The sequence below is a fragment of the Cetorhinus maximus genome, chromosome 8 (assembly GCF_964194155.1).
Source record: "Cetorhinus maximus chromosome 8, sCetMax3.hap1.1, whole genome shotgun sequence".
Lineage (NCBI taxonomy): Eukaryota > Metazoa > Chordata > Chondrichthyes > Lamniformes > Cetorhinidae > Cetorhinus > Cetorhinus maximus.
This window is the reverse complement of record NC_135886.1, coordinates 48610317-48629082: the sequence shown is the minus strand read 5'-3', so window position 1 is coordinate 48629082 and position 18766 is coordinate 48610317. Positions and strand designations below refer to the sequence as shown.

General features: G+C 46.4%; 1 protein-coding gene across 2 annotated transcripts in view; it reads right to left on the bottom strand.

Moving 5' to 3' along the window:
- Positions 1-18766, bottom strand: part of mical1 (microtubule associated monooxygenase, calponin and LIM domain containing 1) — a 108738-nt gene that overhangs the window by 67679 nt on the left and 22293 nt on the right. For both annotated transcript variants that reach the window (XR_013577300.1, XM_078546794.1), the window contains exons 2-7: positions 18407-18543; positions 13281-13595; positions 6701-6908; positions 6158-6274; positions 5542-5643; positions 1375-1530 (exon numbers count right to left, since the gene is read on the bottom strand). Coding sequence is in view for 1 of the 2 variants with exons in the window: in XM_078546794.1 (XP_078402920.1) it covers positions 1375-1530; positions 5542-5643; positions 6158-6274; positions 6701-6908; positions 13281-13523 (826 nt within the window). In the remaining variant the exon portion in view is untranslated. The remainder of the gene's footprint in view (positions 1-1374; positions 1531-5541; positions 5644-6157; positions 6275-6700; positions 6909-13280; positions 13596-18406; positions 18544-18766) is intronic.

Genomic DNA, 18766 nt, shown 5'->3' with positions numbered 1-18766 from the left:
CTTCTAAAATATCATTAGCAGAATTAATGGAAGGAATTTGCCAATATACCAGGTAGCTCGGAAAGAGGGAGAGGTTAATGGGTTGAGGTACTGGGCAGTGATGGGTAAAGGAGCGAATGTGGACAATATCAGGGAAGTGAATGAAGGTGGTTGAGGGGAAGGGGAGAGCTGTGGTTAGGATGAAGAAAAGTAATGATTGTTTGGAGGGCAGGATGTTGGTCGTGGGGAGCGACTGTTGTGGTTTGGAGGAGGGACTGTTGGGTTGGGAAAGAGGTGTTTGCATTGGCAATGGGGCATTTGAGTTGGGAAGGAGGGTGTAGTAGTTGGGGAAGGGGTGATGTTGTGGTGGAGGAGAGGTGGGTGTTGAGGTGGAGGAGGGGTGGTGGTGAAGTGGGGGAGGGGTGGGTGTTGTGCAGGGGAGGGGTGAGTGTTGTGCTAGGGGGTGGGTCGATGTTATAGTGAGGGGAGGGGTGGGTGTTATGTGGGGGTGGGGTGGGGTTTTGATGGGTGGTTAGGTTGGGGTTAATGCTTCATGGACCAAGCCCCCACTCCTCTCCAGTCAGATGAGATGACACAGCTTCTTCCCAAATGATATGAATCAACAGCACAAGACTGCCTGAGTGAGCACTGACTGGCAGGTGCTGCAGAATCGGATTCCAGAAGGTTACTGTGACAGAGTCTGAGTTGGGAAAATGAGACAGCACAGCAGTGCTGTGTGAAGGAAGCAAGGGTGCTTTATTGGGCAATAAGGATCTCAGAGAAGATCTATAACCGGTCTGAGGGTCACTATAGGTAATAGTAACAGGAGGAGGCCATTCAGCCTCTCAGACCTGTTCCACCATTCAATTATATTATTAATCTCAATTCCATCTACCTGCTTTGGTTCCATAACCCTCAATACATTTGCCTTACAGGAATCATCAAACTCAGTTTTGAAATTTTCAATTAATACCCAGCCTCAACAGCTTTTTGGGGGGAGAGAATTCCAGGTTTTCACTATCCTTTGTTTGAAGAAGTGCTTCCTGGCATCATCCCCAAATGGTCCAACTTTAATTTAAAGATTAAGCCCTTTGACCTGGAAACCACCCTCAGAGAAAATAGTTTCTCTAGAACTACTCCCCGAATTATCTTTGAACACCTCAAATAGTTCATCCCTCAATCTTCAACATTCGAGGGAGTAGAAACCTAGTCTATGCAACCTGCCCTTTAAATTTAACCCTTTCAACCCTGATATGATTCTGGTGAATCAGCAATGCACCCGTATACCCAGACCTGGAACCTTGACACTGTCAGCACAGCAGCTGTTTAATTCTCGGTGCCGCCAGTGGTAAGTGAAGAGAAAGTGAAGCCTCTATTGGAGTATATGCTCCTGACCTGTGTCCTTGTGAAGCTGTTGGAAGAATTTCTGATTGTAGAGATAAGCGACTCCGCTGATTTCTTCAACTTTGGCCTCCTCTGTGGTGTTGCGGTTAACGAAATTGGCCGTGATGCCAATTGCCAGTTTTCCTCTCATTTCCTTCTTCTTGAATCCTATAGGTTCACACACGCAACTCACTGAGTTAATGCATATCATGTAACCCGACTCCCTTTATTGTAGACCCATGTGTGTAAAGATGAAGAGAATATAAATAACAATGCTGACTGCCCTTCAGTGGATTATGGCACCACCCATTGGCATGAAACTCATTCAGACCAGGGTGAGCCCATATTAGTCACGGCTCAGTTGGTAGAACTTTTGCCTCTGAGTCAGAAGGCCATGGGTTCAACTTTCATCCAGAGACTTGTGCACAAAAACTAGGCTGACACTCGGGTGCTGCACTGTTGGAGGCACCATCTTTCGGATATGATGTTGAACCATCTGCCCTCTCAGGTGGGTGCAAAAGATTCCACGGCACTATTTGAAGAAGGGCATGGGAGTTTTCCCCAGTGTCCTTTCTCAGTCAACATCGCTAAAAGAGAATATCTGTTCATTATCACTTTGCTGTTTGTGGAACCTTGTCCACAATTAAGCTGCTGCATCACATGCCTCACGAAAGTAGCTACATTCCAAAAGTAGGTCATTGGTTGTAAAGTGCCTCGGGATATCCTAAGGTCATGAAAGGTACTATACCAATGTAAGTTCTTACTTTTAAATCTTCAACCTATGCAGAGTCAGTTGACTTCAGCTAGGCAGCAGCATTTGGTCACAGTGTGTCCGAGCCAGGGTTCCAGCTCCTGTTCCATAAACGGTACATTAGATCACTGGGTGACAATAGTATGGAGTGTGGCAGTGATACATTCCAAGATAAAATAGTTTGTTCATACTCACTCTCTAGTCTTATACAGGAAGAATAGGTATTTGAGCAGGTTACAGAAGGGTTATCAGCTCCTGTGGAATCTTAACCTCAATGAGGGAGAACTGGCAGAATCAAGTAACGAAGGTGACAGTAGGTATTAGATCTTGGACCTTCTTACCCACCCAGTTGGGAAAAGGACCTGAACACAGTCCACCCGTTGCTATCAGGCACTTTCCATCAAGAAACAGTCACCTACAGTGGACCTATTCACTTAATGGTTCACAGTTCCCACCTGGGCATGTTATCGCCCCCTAGTCCATTCTTCTCTCTACATTTCATCTTTTCATGCATTTTCTGTGCTTGTCCACCCGCAAATCCTCCTTCATAATGCAAAACTAGCAAGCAGAATGCATTTGCCACTGCCCCCACCCCGTAACCTCCACCCCCAACTTCCAATACCAACATTCTCAACCAATAGACAATTTGCATCTGGCTCTGCAAGGTTGATCAAGTGTTATTTTGTTGCTTATGGTGAGAGGGGTGGTTTGTGTGTCATTTCCTATCCAGCAACCTTGCTAAAGTTGTCGCACATCATTGCTCCAGCAGATTCACACAGGACAATCACAGTTCCACTTTTCTTTTTCTTGTCTCTAAGTAATTTTTTTGAGTGCCTGATTTTGAAAGATAGGCAAATTTCCTGTGGTATTGCACATGGCCAGCTGGATGACGCACTATGCCTGTTAAACCTGTTAAATGCACAGCATTATCATTCTGCTAAAGAGCAGCTATTCTGCTAGACAATTAAAAAGCTATTCACATTATTCTGGTGCCTCATTAACCCATTTGATTTGAATAGCGTTACATTTACAATGGTCTTAAGATCCGGGTTTTAGTCAATTATTGTTACCTAAACACAAAGGGTGGCAGGGTCATTTTGAGACTTCAGGGTGTGGTCATCCCTGCCTTTATATGAGCCACTCCAGGGCCAGGTAAGGGTCCCTGGCTCAGGGTTATGAGCCATGGCCAACAGCGCTTTTATGTTTTTGGTTATCAGGTTCGCTTTGTCCAGCGAATGCAAGCTACGCCCTTGACATCAACACATTAGTTGGTACTTGAAACAATATAGGCAGAGAGACCAATTAATTGAACAAGCACTGGTGGTTTATTGGAACTAAGAACAGACCACTAACACCATGTGTGCTTCTTCAATCACCACCAGCTCTAGGCTTAGTTACCAAAGTAGCCCGTGCTATGTAGCGATTGGTCAATACAGTTGCATGGTCAATTAACTACATTCTCTTAAAGGTACATAGCACTCCACTTTACTAAAGGCGTGGAACCACTGAATTTTCAATGGTGATGGCGGAAGCACTTGTACCTCGAGGGACATCAGCTGCTTAAAGGAGGAGGATCCTTCAGGAAGAGGACTTGTGTTTCCTTTCAGCAAACATGGTTCATGACTTGGTTCAAACATGGACAAAAGAGCTGAACTCCAGAGGTGAGGGGAGAGTGACTGCCCTCTACATCAAGGCTGCATTTGACCGAGTTTGGCATCAAGGAACCAGAGCAAAATTGGGGTCAATGGGAATCGGGGGAAAGCTCTCCGCTGGTTGAAGGCATACCTAACACAAAGGAGGAAGACTGTGGCTGTTGCAGGTTAATCATCTCAGTTCCAGGACATCACTGCAGGAGTTCCTCAGGGTAGTGTCCTAGGCCCAACCGTCTTCAGCTGCTTCATCAATGACCTTCCTTCCATCATAAGGTTAGAAGTGGGGATATTTTTTGATGATTGCACAATGTTCAGCAACTCCTCAGATACTGAAGCAGTCCATGTCCAAATGCAGCAAGACCTGGACAATGTCCAGGCTTTGGCTGACAAGAAGCAAGTAACATTCGCACCACACAAGTGCCATTTCCAACAAGACGGAATCTAACCATCGCCCCTTAACATTCAATGATATTACCTTTGCTGAATCTCTCACTATCAACATCCTGGGGGGTTACCATTGACCAGAAACTGAACTGGATTAGCCACGTAAATACTGCGGCTACAAGAGCAGGTCAGAGGCTAGGAATCTTGCGGCGAGCAACTCACCTCCTGACTCCCTAAAGCCTGTCCACCATCTACAAGGCACAAGTCAGGAGTGTGATGGAATACTCTCCACTTGCCTGAATAAGTGCAGCTCCAGCAACACTCAAGAAGTTTGACACCATCCAGGACAAAGAAGTCCGTTTGATTGGCACCACATCCACAAACATTCACTCCCTCCACCACCAACGCACAGTGGCAGCAGTGTGTGCCAACTGCAAGATGCACTGCAGGAACTCAACAAGCCTCCTTACACAGCACTTTCCAAACCCACGACCACTACCATCTAGAAGGACAAGGGCAGCAAATAGATGGGAACACCACCATCTGGAAGTTCCCCTCCAAGTCACTCGCCATCCTAACTTGGAAATATATCGCCGTTCCTTCACTGTCGCTGGGTCAAAATCCTGGAATTCCTTCCCTAACAGCACTGTGGGTGTACCTGCACCACATGGACTGCAGTGGTTCAAGAAGGCAGCTCACCACCACTTCTCAAGGGTAATTAGGGATGGGCAATAAATGCTGTCCTAGCCAGTAAAGCTCACATCCCATAAAATGAATCAAAAAACATGAGGAAGGCAATGGGAAGCCATGTCACTTATTCTTTTTCCCTAGTCAAATTGCTTGTTGCAATTGAAAATAGGAGACTCTTAGAAGCAACTGAAAGGGAAAGCCCAGGAAGGTGAGGTGTGGAGAAATAAGCAGAGGACGTGCCCTTGGGCAGGTCACTACTACAAACACAAAGCGCAGCTTTCAATCCCAGCTTTCCTACTCTATTCTAAGTGTAAATTGCAGATATCCTGGCTCCTGTGAAATTAGTGCCCTTTTTTCCTACATTATAACAGTGCCTACACTTGAAAAGCACCTCATTGGCTGTAAAGTGGGAAAGATGCTATAAGGATTCAAGTTCTTATTTCATTTTAAGTGTGTTTGCTCAGGTAACTCAGCAATTATGTACAAACTGCCTCTCGTACCATATTCATTTCTTCACCATTCTTCCTTTATATTTTTTCATGGTCTGGCACATAAAACTTTCTTGTGATATTTGAAGTGTATTAATTAGGTAATGTGTGCAAGATGTGCCATTTTATATTAAGTCAGCACTGTATTTTTAAAAAAATTATAAAGTAACAGATCCTATTACACCTTCTGACCCCTGTTCCTACACAAGCTTACCTTTAGGGACGTATTTGCCTCCACCAGCAGAGACAAACACGTCAAACTCATACTTGGACACTGAGTGACCAACTGGGAGAAGATCAGCTCGCCATCCGATCCCTGTAAAACAGAGGCAGAGAATTACACCAAAACCAATATACAAAGAGTGCACAAGGGCTGTGCCTTGTACAAGACCCTGCACAGACAGGGAACACAAGAACTGTGCTTTATGTAGGACCCAGCACAGTCAGAGAACACAGTGGGTATGGGCTATACAGCAGCCAATGCACAAAGATTATCTCCTATGTATGGATAATTCCCCCAAGACAGGGCTTTTCACATGAATAGCATTTCGCCGATGTATCAGTTAGTGTATCAAGTATGTATTATTACCCAATATAGGAGTTTTTCCCATTAATATCCTTTTCCCCATTGTATGGGTTATTCTCCAAATGGGTTATTGATTTATTCAACCAACACTGCCCCTCCCCACCCCCCCAACCTAATGAAGAGGCTCCATGACCATTGGGTAGCCATCTTGAATTGATTCTACCCACCCCAGTTGTTTCACAACACAATACTGCATCTCCTGAGGTGTGGAGTAAGCACCCTGTATGTGATGCCAGATCGGTACCTTTCTCCTTCTGATCCTTTGGAGGCTCAATGAATCCTTTATATTCCACATTTACATGGACTTCCACACCCAGGATGAGGGCCACCTTCAGCAGAATTAGCTGCAGTTGCCGGATGCCTATAGCAATAAGAATCGGAAAGCTGGTTACCTATCGGAATCAATGGCTAAGATTTTCAATAATTCAGAAGATGAGTTAATAGCTGTAATGCTCCATGGAATGAATGTGGCATTTGCAGTTCTACAAGGAATCCAGTAAGTTACAGGTAAAGTACCCATGCACAGTGCGATAAATTCAGGAGCATATTTCTGTTAGGTTTATATTAATCCTTCAAAGCTACATAAGATTCAAGACTTGGGACCTTTTGAGGTCAGGATAAGCAAAATTCTTGCATTTATAGAGAGCCTTAGCTTCTCATTTTACTAACTCATGTATCTGCATACACACATACATACACTTACACATACACACTCCTACGTTCACTCACTCAACTTACACAGCCGCACTCGTACAGTCTCACTTGTCCTCTGACTCTATGAACTTACTGATATGGTTGAGTGAACCAGAACAGAACTTTCCATAGAATTTCTTGGCTCCGAGAGCTCGCAGATCATGGATGGTGAACGGCCACAGGTGGAGAACATTGTTCCGTGAGAAACTCTCCCTCTTCTCCACAACAATCACTTTGGCGCCAAGAAACGCAAGCTCAATGGCAGTGCGGAGGCCACAGGGACCAGCTCCTAGAACCAGAGACTGCAATGACAACAATTCCAAGGTCAAAAATTTAACAGAAGACCAAAAGACCTTAAAGGAATCACATATATTGGATATTATCCATAACGGACATTATCTGCAATGGGTGTCAATCCACAGCCATCAGTTTTAAACCCAGGCAGAAATGGGAACTCTCCAAAATACCTTTTCACCTGCTCTCTCCCACCCATCCCAATTATTGAAACAGTGAGTGAAAATGAATGACAAGGACCAGCACTGAGAGCTGAAACAGGAGCCGCCAATGTAACACAATAAGGAAAAAGCATGCAGGATTCAGGAAAGAGATGCTTCATTTCACAGGAGGCAAGACCATGGTTAGACATAATCAGCAGAACTACGCAAGCTACTACACCTGCTCACTGTCCAAACAGCTGGCAGAAGGTTGGAATGATAATCTGTGGGAGGACAGTGCTAAGTAGTTCAATGAGGACTGCTCTAACATTTCTGCACTTGTGGTAGAGGATATTGGGGTGAGGAGGGAAAGCGGAGTTGGGGTAGATGATCAGCCACAATCTTACAGAATGATGGAGCAGGCTCTAGGGGCCATATGGCCTATTCCTGCTCCTGTTTCTTATCTTATGTTCTTATAGTTGTCATTGTGATGACATATGATGTTAGGCCTAGCCAATTCAACCTGACCTGACCCAACTCAAGCAAGTCAATCCAAGCCTGAGGCAACCTAAGCCATTTCCCGTGTGTGTGGAGCAAAACAATTGTCAATATTTGTATTTAAAATGCCAAAATTATCTCCCTTGGTTTTCTGTTATGTGCCAATGATGGGTAAAGTGCATCTGGATGGAAAACCTATTCTTGTATATAAGCAAGAAGCCCTCGGTAACATTAGGGAAAACCCAACAATATTCAGTCAACGAGAACATGGGTCAAGGATTCAACCCTACACTGTGGTAACTCTGTCTCTGATCTGAGCTCCCATACTTTCAAATGGCCATAGTCATCCATTTAGTTGCATCAAATTACTATAAAGAATATAAAACAGACTTGAACAGTTCAAGATGGAGGATGTCAAAGAAACATATTGTCAAACTGCTAACAGCTTACTGGGCAGAATTTTCCCTTTGGCGTGCGGGGGCGGGACCCGCAGGTCCGTGTGCAAAATGACATGCGGTGACATTGGGTGAGCGTCCTGACGTCACCGCGTGTCATCACGATATTTTGCTGGGCGGGCGCGCGATGATGTCCGTCATGAGCCTGCCATTAATTAGTGGGCCAGTTGAGGCCCTTCAGGCGCCAATTTTTCGGCACCCGTGCAATCTTTGGGTCGGCGCACGGACGCAATGGGCAGGCGGGTAGGACACATTTGTATAAACCTCATCCACGGGCGGGATAAGAGGGCTCACTGAAGTCGTGAATGTGCACAGTCAAGTATTTATTTATGAAAGTTTTTGAAACTTGCCTGTGTGATCTGCAGTACTTCAAAACGCATACCAGCTGCTTTTTCTGGACTCTCAACCTTCAGGTCAGCACTCTGCAGTGAGGAATTTTTTCTGGGCCTGCAGGTTTCAGGAAGCCTTCCCTTAGCCTGGCAATGGGAGCTGAACTGTCCACTGGAGGCAGCTCCTCTGAGGAGGAAGGGAGGGCTAGAAGGGGGAGGTGTCCAGGAGTGCACATTCAGCCTCCAGGGAAGCCACCTTTAGGAGGACAGGCGCAGGCACAAGGGGCGCAGGGCCAAGAGGTTGTCCAAGGCGGAAGGGGCCGCAGAAGACGCCACTATCCTGCTGCCAGGGTGTACAGGCAACGAAGCAGCTACCTCAATATGTCTGAGGTGCAGTGCCAAAGGATGCTCCGTCTCTCAAGGGAGACCGTCAACTATATCTGTCAGATGATAGGGCCTGAGATCTCTCCTAACTGTGTGGGTGGACACCGTGTCAGTGGCTCTGAAGGTCACAGTTGCCCTCAACTTCTATGCCTCTGGCTCCTTCCAGGGGTCGGTGGGTGATCTTTGCGATGTCTCCCAATCAGCTGTCCACACTTATGTCAAGCAGGTTACAGACACTCTGTTCAGATGGGCATTGATTTTCATCCACTTCCACTGGGACCAGGCAAGCTAGACACAGCGAGCCAGAGGCTTTGCGGCCATTGCTGGCTTCCCCCGTGTCCAGTGTGCTATAGACTGCACACATGTGGCCATCAAGGCGCCAGCAGCTGAGCCCGGTGCCTTCGTCAACAGGAAGAGCTTCCACTCCATGAGCGTACAGATAGTGTGTGACCACAGGATGCAGATTTTACAAGTCTGTGCAAGGTACCCAGGCAGCTCCCATGACGCCTACATCCTCAGACACTCCCAGGTGCCGGGGCTCTTCAGTGCTCCGGCTCGGCTGGATGGATGGCTGCTGGGTGACAAGGGCTATCCCCTCAGAAGGTGGGTCATGACCCCTCTCCGCCATCCAAGAACAGAAGCTGAGCAGCGGTACAATAGGAGCCATGCCTCCAAAAGGCCTGTGGTGGAGAGAGCCATCGGTCTTCTCAAGATGTGCTTCCGATGCCTGAACCGCTCAGGGGGCGCACTCCCGTACCCCCCAGATTGTGTCTCTGTGATAGTAGTTGCACGCTGCGCTCTCCACAATCTTGCGCTGGAAAGGGGGGATGCAGTGGACGATGAAGACGTTGACGCAGTGGCTGCAGCTGCACACGATGAGTGCAGCAGTGAGTCCGAGGATGAGCACGCACAAGGAAATGCTGAGGGGGTAGACGCTGAGCCGGGTATACTCCAGGGAGGCAGGGACACCCGGGAGACTTTAATCAAATGAACCTTCAGCTAGCACACCACAGATGGACCACCAAGACAAGCTTGGGCTGCCGCCTCGATACTCGACACCTAAGTGCAAAATCATCCAGGTTAGGAACAGTAACAAAGGCCTTGTTAATAAAGCTGAATGTCCAGCAAAGCACTCATTACAATTTTGGAAACCAAACACATGCAGAAAAGAGGCACCCTCAGCCATGGTGACATATCTGAATTTAATGCGTGAAACAAAGCAGCTTATTACAAAAAAAAGACGAGTGTTACAAATCAAAATAAATCATAAGGACCTCATCTCGGGCCAACAAAAAACCATCAGTGAGAAACCCATGGTGTGCCTAAGGTGCCTTATGTTTTCATTTCTGATTGCATGACTTGGTGTTGCCCCATTGCTCGGAGTGGCTTGTGAGACAGCCTGCTGACTCTGCTGTCCTGTTGGCCTCAATGACCTTGGCGATCGTCCTCTGGCCCGTGGAGCCAGTGCTGGGCCCGCCTGGGAAGGAGCGGCCAGCTCCACAGCTGGCATCTCCCCAGTCGTCGCAGCCTCACCAGATGGTACAGTCACTGGGAGAGGGGCGGAGGAGCTGCCGCCCTCATCCGGAGCACCCTGAGAGGAGACCACAGAGACGACAGGCAGCCGCTGCGCCGACATGAGGTCGCTTCAGACCTCCCTGCTCACCGTGGATGGATGGGCACCGAGCTGGGAAACTTGATGCCCACACCATCTCCCACACTGGCACTGACCAGCTGAGGACAATGCCAGTGTGAGGGCTTGCTGGTCAGAGCGCATACCCATGAAACCCTGATGGGTCTCCTGGAGTAGCCTCTCCACGAGTGTCACTCTCTCCATGGAGGACGCATGGCGCTCGGACATGTGGCTCATTGCTTCGGCGATCGTCAGCATCGACTCCTCCACCAGGGAAACCAAGCCAAGCATAGCCTCATGTATCTCCCCCAGATGCTCCCACACACCTGGCCACATTTCCTGTGTTTGCTGCGTAGCGGACGACTCCAGAGGCACATCATCAGGCACCAACTGACTGCTGGTGCCATCGGCAGTCTCTGTCTCTGCCAGCTCCTCCAGCGACTGTGAAGTGCCCTCACCACTAGCCAATGTTCGAATTCCCACCAAGGTGCTAGTATCTGCGCTGGTGCCTGCCTGGCAGAGATGGTGTGATGCTGGTGAGACTTCAGGCTCCTCAGGTGTGAGAGGGGGCCTCTGCTGCTCCTCCTCCTGGCCCTGCTCCACTGATGCTGAAAGGAAGAACAAGGACAGTGGATCAGTTAATGTGGAGACAATGTCAAAGTGCATCGCTGTCCCCAGGATCATTATGCGCTCATCCTTCCATAACCAATGGTCAAGCCATGTTGCAAAATTAAATCAATTAACATTCAACACTGCTATGGCTGTTGGGAGAACAGTGCTGACCTCACTGTTGGGCATAAGTACCTGGCCGTGGCACCCCAGCCTCACCAGCACCAGTGGACCTGGGCGTGTGGTGCCTCTCCAAATCCAGGGCCTCCTGCTCAAAGTGGCTAAGAATGGCGATCTGTGCCTGGCCGCCGCCAGTCCTCACACGCTCTGCCGCGTTATGAGCATTCTTTTCCTGAAAATGAGAGACGAGCATTGATTAGTGCAAATTGCACATGGACTCTCTTTGCACACAGCCCACCCCAACTAGAGCAGCAGATGGTTTGTTGCCACGCCACCTTGAAGCTCCCCTCCCAGCATGTCATCACCCTGACTTGGACATGTCCTGGAGTTCAAACACAGCGTCTAGGTGCAGCTCCTCCAGGTTGCCCCCAAACCAATCATGTAGGACTCAGTGTATCACATGCTGCAGGGCCAAAACACATCTCCTCATCGCCCTCTCAGGCTGACCTCAGTATGGGCAATATCTGCTGGCCCGCCCAGCAAAGGACAAATGCTGTCAATGATTCAATGCAATCACTGCACTCAGACTTAGGGGTGGGTGGTGGGGCAAGCAGGGGGTAAGCCGACCTGCTGGGCTACACGACCAATGCCAACATGGTACTCACCCTTCCTGAGCGCAACAAGTCGTTGAAGCGCTTGCGAAACTGGCTCCAGGTGCGCCGCATCACGTCGTGGGAGCTCACCACCTCCGCCACCTCTTCCCAGGCACGTTTCATCATGTTGGGGGGCCTCCTCCTCCCGTCCTGGGGGACCAACACCTCCCACCGTGCTACCACCTCCTCGAGGAGGGCAGCAAGGCAGTCATCCGAGAAACGAGGGGCACACTGGCCACTGCCCTACCCTCCGGCCTGGCCTGTCCCGCTGCCCTACCCTCCGGATTAGCCTGCTCACCAGAAGCCCTCTAGTGAGCCCTTCCACTTACCTTTGTGAGCAGCCTTGCAATGCACTCCCGCCGTCGCCCGCCCACTCTCGCTATCCTCGGGAGTCATGCATTACGCGGGGCAGGCCTTAATTGGCCCTGCCCGTGTAAAATGGCAGCGCAGACCCAATCACAGGTGGCAATCGAGTCCACGCCCACCTGCGCCCACTCCGCCCCCCACCTCTCACCAAACAGAAAATTCAACCCATTATTACTATTAATGTCTTTTTCCTATAAATATATTTTCTGCACTCTGAGCAAATTTAAGTTTAAAGAAAGGGAGAGTGCTCCTTTCAGGCTCTATAATCTGAAAGCAATTGATCAGGCACAATTGAGAGTTTTGAGGTCAGACTGCAGTCAAACATATTTCTGGCTTCTATACTCATTACAATTAAAGAGGAAGAGAACCTGCTGATGATAATTAAATAGATCAGAAAAAGAGAAGAGAAATGAATCTTTCAGGATAAATGATCAAACTGAAGACGGAGCTCTGCTTTTCCCTGAAGTGTCCACCAGTAAACTGTTAATGTCACAGATGAATGCAAGAGCTTTGAAGCAGCTGCTGCGCAAGACCCACTGGAAATGAAAACGTTTGCAGTGTCTTTGGTGGAAAATGAAACGGTCACAAAAAAGAAAGTGGGAATTAGGAATGGAGATAGTGAGGGTGGGTGGAGGTGAGGCATACGAGGACCACAGGCAGGAGACGAGGGGCCAGTCAGGCAGGCAGCAGAGCAGGAAGAAGCAATCAAGGTGGAGAGGATTGGTAAGTAGCAAGACTGTGAAGAAAAGAGAAGGACAGGTGCATCAGGGCAAGGGAGAACTGAGAGAGGATAGACGGCTGCAAGAGAGGGGCTCATGAGAAGCACAAGCAGGGGAGAAATAAATTAACATCAATTTATAAAAGAAACAAAAATAAACCTTGAGATAAAATGGAAAAGGGAAAACTAACTATACAAGGAAAAATGATGGTCCTTCTCCAAGACACCGCCTCAAAACCTAATTCAGAGCCTATAATTGCAACTTGACAATGGCAGACAAATTGAATCCCCTGGAATTGTAGCAGGAGTTTGCACCTTGGGAACACAGTGGGGAGGAAATTAAAACAAATACTGGCAGTGGTGATTTTTTTAAACTGGGATTAAATTCAAAGGCTGAGTCTGTGATTTGGCAGAATGATTGCAATGTGCCCGAATATGCATTTTGCAGTCCACACTTAACACAAAGGATGACACTTGCCTTTGTAGCAGCACAAGCCTGGCCTTGTTCATAAGTTTTATGCGACGCTCGTTTATCGAGCTTAACCCACAGGGCTTTGGCTTTCCAATAGTTGAGGCTGCCTTTTAGCTTGTGGTAGAAGTTGCAATAGTCGGCAGGGTCCAGCTGCAGGAGGTGGCAGAGCTCGGAGAACAGGCTCAGCGTCTCTCTGCATGTCTTCCCTTGCAGGAACTTGTCAAAAAGACAGTGAGCCTCGTTGTCCATCGTGGTAAGAGTGATCACTCTTGGCTTTCTTGACAGGATCTTCAGTGTTCTTCCAGTCTGTACATCTGAAAGCTGGAATACAGTAGAGTGCAACATTACTCACATTCCCAGCCAAAATCCTGTTCCAGGCTGCTCACCATTCAATCCATGACTAACTCTTTCCACATTAGAGAAAGAAACGCTGTAGAATTGAAGGTTTTTATATCCCCTCTGCTCCTGATGGGAGACGGTTCCATTATACACTGGTACCTCACCATTTTTCCCTGGTTCTAGTCAGTAAATGGCACCCAGCTATTCAAACATAGAGGCATCACAATCTAGTCCAGTTCTGTCCTCATCTAAAATACTTGCCATCCATCAGCAATCAGGAGTGATCAGGAATAGGAACCCTGACTCAGCTTTGCCCTTTCAAAGCCTGGGCATGCTCTAGAGGCTCCTCTTGTCACCCTATCTGAAATGAGTTAATTCAACCCCAAGGATTTGCCATTCTGCATTAATTTCCTATCCCAGTTCGCCACATACCAAACCCTACCAGGCACTGTAGGCAAAAAGATTGCTCCTATCTCTCCAGGATCCAGAGGAGAAAAATGAAAGAGCTGCATTTATTTAGCACTTTTCACGATCACTGGATGTCTCAAAGCATTTTACAGCCAGTGAAGTATTTTTTGAAGTGTAGGTATGCTGTAATGTAGGAAATGCAGCAGCCAATTTGCACACAGCAAGCTCCCATAAACAGCAATGTGATGACCAGATAATCTGCTTTTTTGTGATGTTGATTGAGGGATAAATATTGGCCAGAACACCAAGGATAACTGGTGTCCAGGGGGCAAATGGTGGTGTTGTGGTAATGTCACTGGAGTAGTAATCCAGAAGCCCAGGTTAATGCTCTAGGAACAGGGGTTTAAATTCCACCAATGATAGTAGGTGGAATTTAAATTCAATTAATGAAATGAGAAGCTAGTCTCAGAAATGGTAACGATGAACCTAACATCAATTGTTATAAAAACCCTAAAATAAAAGCAAAATACTGCAGATGCTGGAAATCTGAAACAAAAATAAAAATAGCTGTCAGACCTGCTGAGTTTTTCCAGCTATTTTTATTTTTGTTATAAAAACCCATCTGGTTCACTTGGAAGGAAATCTACCATCCTTACCTGGTCTGGCCTACATGACTCCAGACCCACAGCAATATGGTCAACTCTTAACTACCCTGACATGGCCAAACAAGCCACTCAGTTCAAGGTCAATTAGGGCAGGTAATGCCCATGTCCCATGAAAGAATTTTAAAAAACTCTTGTGCTCTTCTTCAAAATAGGATCATTTACATCCACCCAAGCAGGCTGATGGAACCTCAATTTAACTTTTCATCCAAAGACAACACCCCTGCCAGTGCAGCACTCCCTTGGAGCTTCACTGAAGTGTTGGCCATGATTTTTGTCCTCAAGCCCTGGAGTGGGACTGGAACCCAGTATCTTGTGATTCAGAGGTGATTGTGCTACCAAACTTGGCTCACTCCCTGCAGGCAATGAATCAGGGTTTCCAACGGGTGCAAGAATAGAGAGACCTGGATGTTCATGTGCACAAATCCCAAATTTTTGAATGTTGAAGTTATAAAGCTGTTAAAAAAAGTGTACATGATCCATGGATTTATAAATAGAGGGATTGAGTGCAAATACAAGGATCTAATGATGTTGTGTTCAATTCTGGGCACCACACTTTAGGAAGGATGCCAAGGCCTTGGGGAGGATGTGCAGGTTTAAGAGGATGGTACCAGGGATGAGGGACTTCAGTTGTGCAGAGTGACTAGGGAAGCTGGGGTTTTTCTCCTTAGAGCAGAGAATGTTAAAGGAAGATTTTACCGGGGTGTTCAAAGTCATGAGGGACTTTGATGGAGTAGTTTAGCGTCAGCAACCAGAGGACACAACTTTAAGATAATTGTCAAAAAAGCTAAGATGATGACGAGGATAATTATTAGGCAGTGAGTTGGTACAGTCTGAAATACATAGTCTGAAAGGGTGGTAATTGGGTAAATAATGAAAAGGAAGAAAATTGCAGCATTATGGGGAAACAGTGGGTACTAATAAAACAGTACTTTCAAAAAGCCAGTACAGCCATGATGGGCCAAATGTCCTCCTTCTGTCCTATACCATTCTATAAGGCTGTTTGGAATATTCCTGAATGTTTGATCAAGTTACACCTGACAATTGCCTGAGTTTGCATAGTAATGTTAGGTTCCCTGTAATATTAATAAGCAGCCTTTCAGTATCCTGATCTGAACCCTTAACACAATGATGTGTTGCACAGCTCTATTTGTGCAGCTGGAGCTGAGAAGTGTTTGAAAACAATGCTGGAATAAAAGATTTATCATTTGGTAATAGATTTGAGGCCAAACATCACAATTTGCAAATATAAAAGTCAAGGCTATGATTATAAACAAAGTTCTGTCGATGTCTGGATAGTGTTCATTTCACCTGCTGAGTTCTAAGAGCCAAGGGGAAGTCCTTCAAAAAATATTAAATTAGGGTGGCCAATTGTGATTAAGTGTATTCCTGGAGGTTTCATCACATGACTTCCCCACCCCACTTCAGCCATTAGTCAGCCAACACATCCATCCTTGTGACGCATTGCCTTCCTACATCAAATTGGGAAATAAAAAGAATCATTACCCAATTAGATGTTGCTTGACTGTCAACCAAAACAGACTTTTTTCTCCATTTTCAATATTTTTATATCTGGTAAAGAGAAGTGTTCAAAGAAAATGACAAATAAAACCCTTTTTCAATGTCCCAATGATTTTTCTCCAAGGTTGCACACAACAGCGTCCTGTAGTGGCAGGTTGATCTTCAATTCCTGGATCAGAAGGTCAATCCTGGAGGGTTGGCAACCTTATATTAAAGTGAACTCTAATGGTTGGGGAAAATCATTTAAATTACTGGATTATTCATTAGAAAAATGTGATTGTTGCACTTTTCTAATTTAGGATTTTTTGTTTGAACCCATCCTTCACCAGAAAAGCTGAACTTAAAAAGCAGGAGGATTAAAAACGTTCAGACATGGAACATGTGAGCTCACACCAAGTGGTGGCAGATGCTTCCCTTTAGTTTGAATTTAACTTACAACAATGCCTTGTTTATAAGTAATTGCTCAGTATAACATCAACAACTCTTGCGCCCTCAGCATTTACTGCAAACATATAAGACATGGCCTTGCAAAATATAAACAATGCTGATACGTCAATTTTTCTAAACAGACTGGACGTTAATTCCCTTCACCCCCCCCGAGTCAGCATTCCGTAGGAACCGTTCCCTCCGGGGCACCCTGGTCCACTCCTCCTTCACCCCCAACACCTCAACCCCCTCCCACGGCACCTTCCCATGCAACTGCAGAAGGTTCAACACCTGCCCCTTTACTTCCTCCCTCCTCACCATCCAAGGGCCCATACACTCCTTTCAAGTGAAGCAGCACTTCACTTGCACTTCCCTCAACTTAGTCTACTGCATTTGCTGCTCCCAATGCAGTCTCCTCTACATTGGAGAGACCAAACGCAGACTGGGTGACCACTTTGCAGAACACCTTTGGTCTGTCCGCAAGCATGACTCAGGCCTTCCTGTCGCTTGCCATTTCAACACTCCACCCTGCTCTCATGCCCACATGTCCGTCCTTGGCCTGCTGCAATGTTCCAGTGAAGCCCAAAGCAAACTGGAGGAACAGCACCTCACCTTCCGATTAGGCACTTTACAGCTTTCTGGACTCAACATGGAGTTCAACAACTTCAGATCACGAACTCTCTCCTCCAGCCTCACCCCTTTTCTCTAATTTTTTTAATATATATATTTTTTTCTTTTCCCACCTATTTCTATTATTATTTTAAAAATTTATTTCCATCCATTGTTTTATCTCCACCTTTTAGCCTATTTTGATCCCCTCCCCCCACCCCGCTCCCACTAGGGCTATCTGTTACTTGCTCATCCTGCTTTCTACCCTTAATGTCACCATTAGCACATCCTTTAGCTAATATCACCACCGTCAACACCCCTTTGACCTTTTGTTTATGACATCTTTGGCAATCTCTCCTTTGCCTCCACCTATCACTAGCCCTCTATCCATCTTCACCTGTCCAACTCCCCTTAAACAGTTTATATTTCACCACATTTCTATTTCTCTTCAGTTCTGATGAAGAGTCATACAGACTCAAAAGAGTCACACAGTCTGCTGAGTTTCTCCAGCAATTTTTGTTTTTGTTTCATATTTTCAGCATCCAAAACATTTCCAGTGTTTTGCTTTTTATTTTATGGACATTAATTTATTTTTCTGTACATTCGCTGACTGATCTGTTGCACATTTTGGCTCTAATTCAGATTCCCAGCATTTGTATTGTAGTATCGGTGTTTATATCACAGAAAGCAATCTGCTGTAACAAGAGCCAGTTCGTTATTCCAATTTTTAAAAAAAAATCTTCATTCACGGGATTTGAGCTTCTCTGGCTGGGCCAGCATTTATTGCCCACCCCTAACTGCCCTTGAGAAGGTGGTGGTGAGCTGCCTTCTTGAACAGCTGCAGTCCATGTGGTGTAGGTACACCCACAGTGCTGTTAGGGAGGGAGTTCCAGGATATTGACCCATGGGCAGCGAAGGAACGGCGATATATTTCCTCGGGTGTGGCACCGTAATAGAGTATTCCTGAAATTCCCGTATTTTTGAACATTAAGGAAAAAAGGGTTCAATTGCTGCTCTTAAAATCTCAACACATGATGTCCTGATTTCCTACCCTTCGAAGCACTTATTGTCTCTCCCTGTAAACATACACACCACTTAACAGAAAGATATTTAATAGTAAAACGGTGCAGTGTTCTCTACGTGATCGGGTTACGCGGGTCCTCTTACCTGCTTTTGGTGAAGGTCTGTCTAAATAATTGAAAATCCGGTCCAGAAGAGGGACTTCAGCATATTCTCAGCTGAGTCCTGACAAAGACAGCATTATTCAAGTCGGAATGTTCAATTCCACACCTTACAATCCGACGCTTTTAAAAAAAAGAAAAACGAGTGTGAGTTTTTACACAACCTGAAAAAAGTTCCAATAATTTACCTCAAAATCATAAGCATAGTACAGGAGAACCAGTTCCTCACAGGCTGACTCACCATTAAAGCACAGCTTGTTTCTTTTTAACCTGCGGGCACCTTGGCGTTTTGTCTGGTCTGCAGCTGCAGTTTACAACTCTGTGTTCACTATTTAAAGCAGTGACA